General features: G+C 39.3%; 1 protein-coding gene across 2 annotated transcripts in view; it reads left to right on the top strand.

Annotated features, from left to right (window-relative positions):
- Window positions 1-5,572: 5,572 nt before the first annotated feature.
- The window catches only part of LOC113073334 (protein SOGA1-like), a 44,394-nt gene continuing 37,218 nt past the window's right edge, over window positions 5,573-12,748 (top strand). For both annotated transcript variants that reach the window (XM_026246250.1, XM_026246249.1), the window contains exons 1-2: window positions 5,573-6,925; window positions 8,475-8,699. In XM_026246250.1, the coding sequence (XP_026102035.1) occupies window positions 6,071-6,925; window positions 8,475-8,699 (1,080 nt within the window). In that variant the 5' untranslated portion in view covers window positions 5,573-6,070. The remainder of the gene's footprint in view (window positions 6,926-8,474; window positions 8,700-12,748) is intronic.

Here is a 12,748-nt window from a genome sequence, read left to right as displayed (position 1 = left end):
TTAATTTTACATTAGATAGTTATATCTAAATAGTTTATCTAACATACATAACAGTTATCACAAAAAACACAGGTTTATTTTACCACTTGCTTTAATACAATTAATCAATACAAATTTTTAATGAGAAATATAAATTAAAAAATAGAAGATATATTCCATGTTTTATTTTATTTAATTGTCTATTTTATTAGTTTTATTTAATTAATCCAAAGTGCTTATTGGTGACCTTTTCCTCTGTGGTGAGCGATATATAGAAAAATAGGAGACATTGTATGATGGGCTTTTCCTTTAATTTCCCAATGTTTTCTGCTACTTGAATGCATGCTTGCTTGCTTTATTTATTTATTTATTTAAAAATAATAAATGTAATAAATCATTTTTACAAATAATCCTAAAGTCAAACAATGTACATGTTGGGTCCACAAGATGTATTTCTTATCAGACTAGACCAAAGAGGATTTATGAAGCCACTTTTGTTATTGTCATCACCACAAGCATTGCATGGAGACCCAGTCCTCAGAGACAGAGCAAGAACAGCAGAAATCCTGTTAGTTTCATTATCACAGTTATTTAGGCCAAGTATATAGGACAGGGGACTAAAATACTGTTTTACATTAATTAAGCCCACCATGAAATAGGAAATGTAATATCCAGCAACTCAGGGGATATTTTCTGTGTCTTGGGGGTTTTGCAGTCCTCAGTCTAGCGTGGCAAGGCTGCTGACAGTCATTACAGTCATAACAGTAACAAAATCCCTAAACGCTTCAACATGGCACAGATCATTGCTGTCTTACAGGAAACAAATACAGCAAATTTTCCCATTCAGAAAGTCTCAATTATCAGTACTTTTATGTTTTTAAGTAGTGTTGTAGCTTGTGTTATTTTGAATTCTGATATACAAACCCGATTCCAAATATGTTTGGACACCGTACAAATTGTGAGTAAAAAAGGAATGGAATAATTTCGAGATCTCATAAACTTATATTTTATTCACAATAGATCATATCAAAAATCAAACATATCAAATGTTGAAAGTGAAACATTTAGAAATGCCATGCCAAATATTGGCTCATTTTGGATTTCATGAGAGCTACACATTCCAAAAAAGTTGGGATAGGTAGCAATAAGAGGCCGAAAAAGTTAAAATATACATATAAGGAACAGCTGGAGGACCAATTTGCAACTTAGGTAAATTGGCAACATGATTGGGTATAAAAAGAGCCTCTCAGAGTGGAAGTGTCTCTCAGAAGTCAAGATGGGCAGAGGATCACCAATTCCCCAATGCTGCAGTGAAAAATAGTGGAGGAATATCAGAAAGGAGTTTCTCAGAGACAAATTTGCAAAGAGTTTGAAGTTATCATCATTTACAGTGCATAATATCATCCAAAGATTCAGAGAATCTGGAATCAATCTCTCTGTTTAAGGGTCAAGGCCGGAAAACCATACTGGATGCTTGTGACCTTCGGGCCCTTAGATGCCTCTGCATCACATACAAGAATGCTACTGTAATGGAGATCACAACATCAGGAATACTTCCAGAAAACATTGTTGGTGAACACAATCCGCCGTGCCATTCGCCGTTGCCGGCTAAAACTCTATAGGTCAAAAAATAAGCCATATCTAAACATCATTCATTTAAAATGGACTGTGGCAAAGAGGAAAACTGTTCTGTGGTCAGACGGATCAAAATTTGAAGTTCTTTTTGGAAAACTGGGACACTATGTCATCCAGACTAAAGAGGACAAGGACAACCCAAGTTGTTATCAGCGCTCAGTTCAGAAACCTGCATCTCTGATGGTATGAGTTTGCATGAGTGCGTGTGGCATGGGCTGCTTGCACATCTGGAAAGTTACCATCAATGCTGAAAGGTATATCCAAGTTCTAGAACAACATATGCTCTCATCCAGACGTCGTCTCTTTCAGGGAAGACCTTGCATTTTCCAACATGACAATGCCAGACCACAGACTGCATCAATTACAACATCATGGCTGCGTAGAAGAAGGATCTGGGGACTGAAATTGCCAGTCTGAAGTCCAGATCTTTCACCCATAGAAAACATTTGGTGCATCATAAAGAGGAAGACGCGACAAAGAAGACCTAAAACAGTTTAGCAACTAGAAGCCTGTATTAGACAAGTATGGGACAACATTCCTATTCCTAAACTTGAGGCAATTTGTCTCCTCAGTCCCCAGACGTTTGCAGACTGTTATAAAAAGAAGAGCTGATGCCACACAGTGGTAAACATGGCCTTGTCCCAACTTGTGAGATGTGTTAATGCCATCAAATTTAAAATCACTTGTTTGAATAAAATATTGAAATTTGAAACTTCCACATCATTGCATTCTGTTTTTATTCACAATTTGTACAGTGACCCAAATTTTTTGGAATCGGGTTTGTACAATGCCTTTCTTGCAGTATAATGTGTGCTGGATTTGATGAAAGTACAAAACCTTGCATAAAAAGGAAAACACTGCACATGAAAACACAGGAATGCATCACGTGTGGATGAATAAAAGGCTTGATCTTCTGTGTAAATCAATAACCGATTAAGTGAAGCCTCTCATTGATCGTCTCGGTCTCAAAGACTCAAAGATTGGGACAAATCCCCATTGTTCATGAGGCATTGAAAATGGCTCAGTTAGCACAGATAGCAACCAGTTTCTCTGTGCTGTTTCCAGCAGGGTGTTCTCATGGCTAAACCCATTAACTATGTGCTCATGTGAAGTCCGGGGAGCACCACCTTTGTCAGGATCCCAGAAGGGGACCTTAATGAGGCACTCGTGTTCAGCCAGAATAAATCCATCATTACAGACTAATTATGGCACAACTGACCTGTGCCCAGATTCCACTGTGGTGGGGAGTATTCCCAGAAGAATGTATTTATCATCAAATAACTAACTATAAAAGTTTCTGCCACAAATCCAGTGACACAAATGCTTGTCTTCAAATACTTAGTTCAAAGTCGTCTTAAATTAGGACTATTTGTGAATCCTTTTCATCCAAACAAAAATGACTGTCTATCATATTTTAGCACTATAAAGGTATTAGCTACATATTTTGAGCTGTGTAAACACATTAATATAATAAAACAATACTGGTATACATAATAATACTGTCAGGATCCTGCCCTGACAGCCCTGTCCATCTTGTCTCTGTTCCATGTTTCTCTGTTTGTTTTGTGTCTAAGCACATGGTTCTGTCTTTGTTTGTGTCTGCCACGTGCTCCCCTTGTCCCACCTCCTTGTTACCCCTGGTCACGCCCCCTTGTTTAGCCCTTGTCTGCTTGATTGTTTTCACCTGATCCTCATGTGTACTTTCCTATATATTGGGGTTTCTTTCCTTGTGTCTCTGCTGGTTCGTTTTTGATGTTTATCTGTCTCTTGGCCTAGAATTTATACCTTTTACCTAGTTGTTTATATCCTTTTTGGTTTTTAGCTTTGTCTAGTTTAAGAGAAAAGGAAGTCTTTTTGTGTATTCTAATCTAGTTTTGTTTCTCATTCGATTTACACTTTCATTTATTCTTGCTTAAGTGATTCCAGTTTTGGATTGAGTTTTGTTCTTACTCTTGGATTATAGCTTTGGTTTTCTTTTGCTTTGTTCTAATTTTGTGTTCAATTGTCTGTGTCATTTTGAGTCTTGTTTTTGTGTATTGTCCTGTCTTGGCCCCACTCAGATTTCCTGACCACTGTACCCCACTGCCTGGAAGCAGCTCACCTCTCTCACGTGTCAAGTCTCTGGTCTTGTGAGTCTCTACCTGGCGACTAGTCTGGTGACGTTGCAGTTTCACTTGAAGCTACGAGTTTCCTGTGTCTACCTGGCCCTTCCTCTGGAGCTGCCTACTCTGTGCTTGGGCCTGTGGTCATCTTGGACTGTTTCAGTGGTCATCCCTCCTGCCCGTATTGTTGTCTGCCCAGCCCATCTGTTTGAACTTTTTCACTGCAAATTCCCTAGCTGTTCCAGTCTTCGTCTTGTTAATAAAATACCCTTGTCTGCTCATTCTGCATTTGGGTCCCATTTCTTGCAGATCCCTGACAGATACAACATTTAACATTATTGCTAATAAACATTATATAGAGTAAGTTTTTTTTTTTTTTTAAGAGTTATTCATATTAAAGAAATTCATGTTCCTTTTTTTTTTTTTTTTGTAGCCAATAAGACTGGATACATTAACTGATTTTTAAAAGTTAACCTTTATGAGAAATATTCACTGATGTCAAAAATGTGACAGTTAACCCTGGTTCTGGATCAGCCAATATAGACAAATATCTGAATCTAAAACAAAAGACAAAGCAGACTATGGATATTTAAACAATTAAAGATGAAAAGAATCATTACTTTCTGAAGTTTTATAAAACGCAAATGAATACAAGCCTTTTTTATTTCTAGATTCATTAAATCATTAAAAACTTTAATTAAAATGAGATTCATAAAAGTCGGACTACACTGTTTGCCCTGCAAGTTTATAGTTCACAAAAGATTCAGCTCAAGAGTCATTCGCTTGGGAATCAGACAACACTTGAGGCAATGAATGTTAGCCAAACATGCTTTTGGGCATGATACCTGTATTTTTATGTGATTCACTTAAAGGATCCGACTCGTAAGAGCCATTTATTGGTGAAATTGAATAAAATTGCCTCGCTGAATGTTAAAGGGATAGTTCACCCAAATAGCAAAATTGTGTCATTAATAAATTACCCTCATGTCGTTCCAAACCAGTGAAACCGCCGTTTATCTTCGGAACAGAGTTCGTTATCTGGCTCAGCCTGGTGTTCATCTTCAGTTCTCTCTTCACAGCAGTTCAGTCAGTGTACTGTTTGAGTCAATGAATTACTCCGGGATATTGGTTTGCTTGAACTCAGAGGGAGTTTCAGCCACATTAAAAAAGTAAACAACTTAAGTCATTTGTGGATTAATGCTTATTGGAGAAGCGAACCGTTTAAAACAATTCAGTTCGATTTGGTGAACTGGTTCAAAAAGTTCTGGTTACATCAAATGATTCGTTTGCGAACCGGATATCACAAACTGCTTTGTTTTGTACTCTCTCACAACAGACACTGAAAAGAAGACAATGATGAATAAAGTCATAGTTTTTGCTATTTTTGGACCAAAATGTATTTTCGATGCTTCAAAAAATTCTAACTAACCCTCTGATGTCACATGGACTACTTTGATGATGTTTTTCTTACCTTTCTGGACATGGACAGTATACCGTACACACAGCTTCAATGGAGAGACAGAAAGCTCTCGGACTAAATCTAAAATATCTTAAACTCAGTTCCGAAGATAAACGGCGGTTTCACTGGTTTGGAACAACATGAGGGTGAGTTATTAATTACATAATTTTAATTTTTCGTTGAACTAACCCTTTAATGATTCATTAAAAAGCCACTAGTTAGGGAATCGAACTGTTGTATGGTTTGCTCTGAATGTTTTCAGAGTCGACTCATAAGTCAGTCGTTAGGGAATTCACTAGTCGAGTTGTAGGCTATCTTACAAATGTTGTATCTTGATATTTAAAATAGAGTCATTCGTTGGGGAGACGGAATAGATTGGTCGGAGTATTCGCGCTGGAGAAAATGGAATGTTCACACTATTGGAATATGCAGATGCTGGCAGACTGTTTTAGAACGGTATCGAACATTCGAATAGAACAGGTTCTGAATAAGAACCGACTGACTGTCAATTTCAAACCCTGCTTTAGGATGAAGGCTTGATGTGCCGTGTCTGGGTGGCAGTAGTGCTCTGCGCGCGAGGCTCTCACAGACTCATTCGTCACGGTCAGAGCCGCTTTCTGGGCGGAGAAAAAAAAGAAATCCAAGTAACCCTCCAGTCGACACTCAGCAGAGCAGCAGCCGCAGTTCAAAACGGAGGACTCTCACGTGGAATATCCTGCAGACGTGTTAAATAAAAGAAATTAGAAGCATCTCATCCAAAGCAATCACATTATCTTTTGGATTCCCAAAGGGTTTGATGTCGGCTGATCTGGTGTGAATCGTTTACCAGTTTAACTTCTGTGTTTGGGGAGAGGAGGTACATTTCAGCTACATTCGGGTCTTGTAAACGGAATGAATGACCAAGACAAAGGTTGACACCGGTTCCCCGACGCATTTTGTCTCGTCGAAGGAGAAGAGGCAAAAGCAGAAAATGGAGAGCAGCACTGGAGAACAAGAGCAGCCGCAGCCGTCACAACAGCAGCCCGCGCAGCCGCTACAAGTTACCGAGAAAAAGAAAATACACCGGGCACCGTCTCCAGCAAGACCCAAGGATGTGCCGGGGTGGTCCCTCACTAAAATCCGCGGCGGTATCGGCACGCCGACACTGAGTGTTAAACCAGGGGCCATATATTTAGGTGGCCGCGTGTCCAGACGGAGCCCGGTTACCGGGAAGGAGACAAAAACAGAGAAGAGTAAACCCGTGCTGTCCGCGCCCGGTGCCCAGAAGAGCTGCGTGAAGTCTAATAAAAGCGGCCGGAGAAAAGTTTCGGACACCAGCATCGGATCGGATGATTTGAGCAAGGACTCCGGCTGCGCTGCGGGGAAACTCTCCCCCACCGACAGCAGCTCCGAGCTTTCCGACTGCGCCTCCGAGGAGAATAAAGTCTCCACAGATGCGCTGAGCAGCGACACCGAGACCAGCAGCCGCGGGGGGATCGACGGAGAGAAAGCGCCTGCGGAACACGCACTGTTGGACAAGAGTGGTCAAACCAAGACCAGCGTGGAGAAAGACCGGCTCTCGCTGGGGATGGAGACCGCAGAGGGGAGCGTCTCTCCCGGCGATGAGCGCTCGCTCGCCTCGTTCGACAGCAGGATTCCCGCCAGCACGTCCTTGGCGTTCTCGGACCTGACTGAGGAATTAATGGATGGGATGCAGGAGGAATTTGTCAGGGAAATAGAGGAACTCAGGTCGGAGAATGATTATTTAAAGGTAACCTATTGATTAGCCTATATTATTATTATTATTATTATTATTATTATAGTAAAATCAAAGCAGAGCTTTTGCGCAATGGCAACCACAGTTTCTACCAAAATGTCTTAGTTGCTTCATTCAGGTTTAGGCTCAACTTGATGTTATTGTCTAGTTCTTCAGAAACCATCTATTGTGTTGGTGCTTTAAACAGCCAAGAACCTACTGATCTCAAGAACATGTGTAATGCTCCAAAATAACCAGCCAAAGAAACAAACAAAAACAAAATGGCACTTGATGAAGAGGGAGGTTCTTTGCTGAGTCTTTAAAGAACTTTTACATTTTTACAAAGTGTACAGTTAGAGTTACAACGGTAAAACCATGATGCAATATTAGTATAAGAAGCTTTCATAATCTGTTTTATGCTTATGATCATTATTAAGCCACACTATAAAATGACACCCACTCAATGAAAATGCCAGATTCTTGCATTTCAAGAATTAAAGTGGTAAATTAATTACACTTTAGCTCACCTAGAAATTAATGACTGAATCGGGAAAATTAAGTTGAGAAATTCATAACACCAAGTAGAAATGACAGAATTTGGTGTGAGATGGAAACAAGATGGTGTATAATGGTATAAATATGTTGTTTTTTCTCCATGTAATCAGTCAAAATAACTGTAGTAACTATAATTTTCTGGAGGAAACCAGTCACAATGGTACACTTTTGCAGGTTAACCAGTATAATACTGTATTTCTGCCATCTATCATTATCTAAATGAAATGTCTATGTTCCTGAAACTGGAAACAGTGCATTCAATCATGATGCAAGGCATACATTTAAGATCCTTGTTTGTTTACTATCATAAGGGTTTGTAATGTCTCCAGAATTACTATGAGTCATATGGATGAGAAAAACTGATTCTCGGTTTTCATAAACTATCAGAAAGACCATGACGAGACCAAATCTATTTCCTTTGCCATGCCTACTATAAAAGAGTTAAAGAGACTAGTGGCTAGTTGCTCTTGCCCCGCGTTGCTTGAGTGATGCAGCTGTTTGTACAGATGCTGCAGCAGTCAGTCAGTCCACTGTGTCCGCGTCCACTTCTCACTCCATTGTATTTCCGCGTGCTGAGCACGTGATGCACGCTGCAGTTGTTGACCTATATATTTACTGGAGATGTGTGGCAGCACGTGGTGGCCCACTGCATCTATTCACCTCTGAAAGCAGCATGCATTTTTTACCCATTTGAGGTATAAATAGTTTATTTGGGTTTAGTGCAAAACTGCTTTCTAAACATGGCACTATTATGTAAACTCTGTAGTAAAACGGTCTCGAGAAAAAATCATAATAATGCATAATACATTTGATGCAGATAGTGGTAACATCTCACATGATCTTTCACGCTGCTCTTGATCCCGGGTCAGGAGCATCATGTGCATTGTTTTGAGGTTGCACCAGTGGCAGCTCTGGATCGTCTACGTGTAACAAAAATGCCCAAGATGTTTTTTGAAAAAACGTTGCTAGTATTTTCTAAAAGGATGGATTGTGTGTGTTTGAATGTCAGGATGAGATGGAGGAGCTTCGCTCGGAGATGCTGGAGATGAGGGACATGTACATGGAGGAGGATGTCTATCAGCTCCAGGAGCTCAGACAGCAGCTGGATCAGGCCAACAAGACCTGCCGCATCCTGCAGTACCGCCTCAAGAAGGCAGAGAGACGCAGCATCCGCGTGGCCCAGACCGGACAAGTGGACGGGGAGCTTATCCGAACACTGGAGCAAGACGTCAAGGTTAGAGTGGGTTACTGTGTGATATAGTAATTCAGCTGGAGTGAAGGTGGTGTTACAAATGAAAGCCACCAAACATATTCCGTTAGCTGCAAATGATTGCTTGCTCAGTTGAGTTTGACTTTGTGAAAATGAAGTGTGCTTCATTGTATAAAATGTGTACTTTAAATCTTAAAATAATCTTTTTAAGAAACTGTGTTTGGGCATAATATATAGTTTTAATGAAAAAAAAAAAAAAACTTAAGGAAAGTACACTTTCATGGTTGTTTCTTAACACATTTAAATATGCACTTTGTAATAATCTAGAAGTTTTACTTTAGAGTACATTTTAAATCATTGTTTTAATCATCTTTTGTCATGCTTTAAAGATGCACACTTATTTTGATGTTATGGCTAACATAGTAAATCACATATGAAATACTTGATTGTCCTTTTAAATGTAGTGTGTTATTAGATTTTACAGTTGAAGTTAATATATTTTAAGTGCACTACATTGCAACTCCATTGCAAAATGCAAATATGCAATTACAAATATACTTTAATTCATGAAATGACATTAAAAAAAGTGAATTTTAGTTTACCCTAATTGCTTTTCAGAATATGCAGCAACACACTTTAACCATATTTCAATGATGACAGAATAATTATGAAACTACATATAGAGTGGGTCAAAAGCACTCCTAAATTCAACTAATAGCATTTACAGTAATATAAATGTAATCTATAATACATTTGAATGTAATTGTAAATAACATGCAGTTAAGTGTCTGAACACAGTACATTCAATCCGTAACCAAGTATACTCTCTAAAAAATATATTAATTACATAATAATTACTCTTTTGAAAGTATGCTAAAATGTTCAAAGGGTCCCTTTATTCTGAGGGACTCTCTGAATAAAGTGAATCTCATATAATTATAATGATATAAACATCTGTGGTAGACTGTAAGATCATGCTTTAGGCAGCATGTAATGCACCACACAGGCAACTGTCTCACATGGCTGAGGACACAATACTTCCTTTCTCTGGTCTATCAGCGAGAAGAGAAATAGCCATGATGTCATTCCCATCAGCACTGGCTCGCTGACTGTATTCCTCTTTTACATGGCTGATTTGTATAGAGTAACAGAGGGAGAAAGAGGACGGAGAGTGAATTCCTCTGCCAAGTAAACGCTGTGGCTCTTTGTGCTACTGAGACTGAATGTGTTGGTCTTTAACAAGTCACACTGTCACATGCTAAAGTTTCACCACTCAGGACACAGCTGGTAAGGATCAGAGCTGCAGCACACAATCAGTGTGGCGTGAAACACAGGAGGGGATGGTGTGTGGAGGAAAAAAACAACAACAACATCTAAGCCTCTGCTGAATTGTTTAACTGCTGACAGGAGCCTCCTAACACAGGGTCAATTGTCTCTCCACACTACCGGCACAGCCAGGTCAGATTACACTGATCTTCACTGCGCTTGTGCATTCAACTGCTTGAAATACTGCTTGCTATCGCTGCGACAGGCACACTAGGCTTTAAAGAGGAAGGACATTGTTTCTTTATATTCAGCTTAGCACAGCATCAAAGCATTGTGCAGATCGAAGTGCTAAGTCAGATTTTCTTGTAGCCTTACATATAACTAGTGCAACAATCAGTACTGAAATAGTTTATATATAATATATATATAAACTTTCTTAACATATTAATTTAAACATGCATTCAATAATATCAATAACAAGTACAAATTTTAAGAAATATAATAGTGCATATATTTTTAGCCAGATGCTCCTCTGTCTGGTTGTGTATTTAAGTATTTAAGAGAGCTATGTAATTAACATGCATTTAAAATGATACAAATTAAGGAAAATTTGAATTCATCATCTCAAAATGACAGAATATCTGCTGATCAATCAATCTGGCCATAATGTTCTATATGTTTGAAATAAAACCCTTGTTTTCTGTGAACTCTCTGGGGCTCAGATGTTAAAGCACATGACCCATGGATCAGTTATTGTTCGGTACTTTCCTTATGAATGAACCCCATTCAGAGGTTAGTGATATTCTGACCAAGAGGCTGTGCAAAACAAATATTTCCCTCCCTGGACTCGAGTTTCCCATGTTTGACTTCTTCCCATCTCTCTCGGGATGAGGGGGGAGGGGTGATGTCATGGTCAGGAGGGGGTGGGGGTGAAAAGGGTTGATGGAGGATGTGAATGTTTGTAAGATCCCTGCACCATTTCCTGCTCTGTGAAGCACTGGCCTCATTTCTCATCCAATGAGAGAAACGTCTACCAGATCTGTCAGGGTAAGGACGGAAAACAGCTTCACACCTTCTCATCAGCTGCTGTGGCTTGTGAAATTGGCTTCGGAGTTATCCATCTGAGGTTATCCAGTCATGTGCTCATGCAAAACATCAGCTGAGAAACAGAGAGAATGATTACAGATGTAGGAAGCAAAAATCAGGAAGTTCTGATACACTAGTGCGTCAAACTGAATCACTTCTATTATAATCTAGTGCTTGTATTCATTTTTTGCTTGTTGACAGATATTTAAAATGGAATGGCATGAAAATTTAAGTTTTTGTGCTCCCAGTCCAAAAGGAGGATGCAGATGTTTAAGTCTCCTGCTTCTCAAAATGTTCTTCTGAAAGAAAAAGACTAGTTATTTTTGAGTTTCATGACAGATCTCAACAATGTGTCAAACTGTTCAGATTTGCTAAGAAAAAAGTGATGGTGACGTTGACTTCATGTTTAGCTTTTGATTTTTCTAGTGATTTGTATATTTTTATAAGTTGTGCTCATTTGTGAAGATTATCATGATAAAGAAAACGTAAAAATCATAACCCTTTGAGCTAATTTTCTTCAATAATCCAATGGCAATCCTATTGGTGTGTATTGAAACCCACCAAAATACATCATTGCTGCAGCACTCGATAAGCACCAAGGAGCATATGCAAGATGTCCGTAAGGAGAACACACAGTTAAAAAAAGGGCTGCACATGCACATGCATACTGTGCTGATGATGAAATTTATGCCACATGCGCTGTATGTATAACCTAGCATATGCACAAAATTTGACATCTAAAGTATACTTCATAATGAGACCTGCGTTGAGTCTCCTGTGCTATAAAAAAGCAGAAAAAAAGAATTCTGTGGTCAGAAAGAGAATAATAAAGAGGAAGTGAGGGTGACAGATGAAAATACGGTTTGGTCATTTTGGCCTTCGCCTTTTCAGATATCAGCTTAGCAGCAGCATCCTGGAGATAAGAGGAAAGAAACAGACACATAGTAATGAATATACCTCATCACTGTGTAGCTGGCTCGGTCCACTCACGCTCGAGCGACTCGAGACTCATTATCATCTGTGTGAGGAGTGCACATGCATTATCAGCCATGTGCTGCACTCACACGTCAAACTGCTATGGAGCAAGACGAAGCACTGCTTTAAATACCAGATCCTAAGCTGAGATGAATCTAGAAGTGGCACATTTGAGATAACTAGGGTCTCTTTTCTTAAATAAAAAATTGAGAAGTAGGAGACTTAGGCTAAAGTTTCCTTTTACTTGCCCTACATTTTATCTCACTGAATATCCAGTTTCACTCAGAAATGCATCACATTATGACTCTATTACACTATTGCAGGATTTGTCCAATGCATTCAATTCACATATTGCTGGAAGCTGTATTTAAAGTGTCAGTCCATTTAAAAATGTAGTGAAACTGTGTTAATGGGTTTCTTTCAACACAACAGAATTTGGTGCCCTTGGACTGTCTTCATGTGGCTCATCTGAGCGGCATGTGTGCTTAGAGGTTAACCAAAGGGCAGCTTGTTTTTTTTCTTCTAAGCTTGGTAAGGTTGAGTTTATAGTGTGAATGTGCCCGGGCTTCTGTCCCGCAGATGCAACCAGATACAGATCTGGAGGGAAGGCATTTAAAGCGAGCGTTTGCACAGCAGAGAGGCGGAGCAATCCTGGAAAGCAGGATAAGAGAGGAATGAAGCACACACATAATCAAACCCAAAGAGTCATTTAGATGTGTGACCCAAGTTCTGCTGACAAGCAATCA

This window comes from Carassius auratus, unplaced genomic scaffold (assembly GCF_003368295.1).
Source record: "Carassius auratus strain Wakin unplaced genomic scaffold, ASM336829v1 scaf_tig00011994, whole genome shotgun sequence".
Taxonomy (NCBI): domain Eukaryota; kingdom Metazoa; phylum Chordata; class Actinopteri; order Cypriniformes; family Cyprinidae; genus Carassius; species Carassius auratus.
The sequence above is the reverse complement of the archived record's forward strand: the minus strand, read 5'-3'. Positions and strand labels throughout refer to the sequence as shown.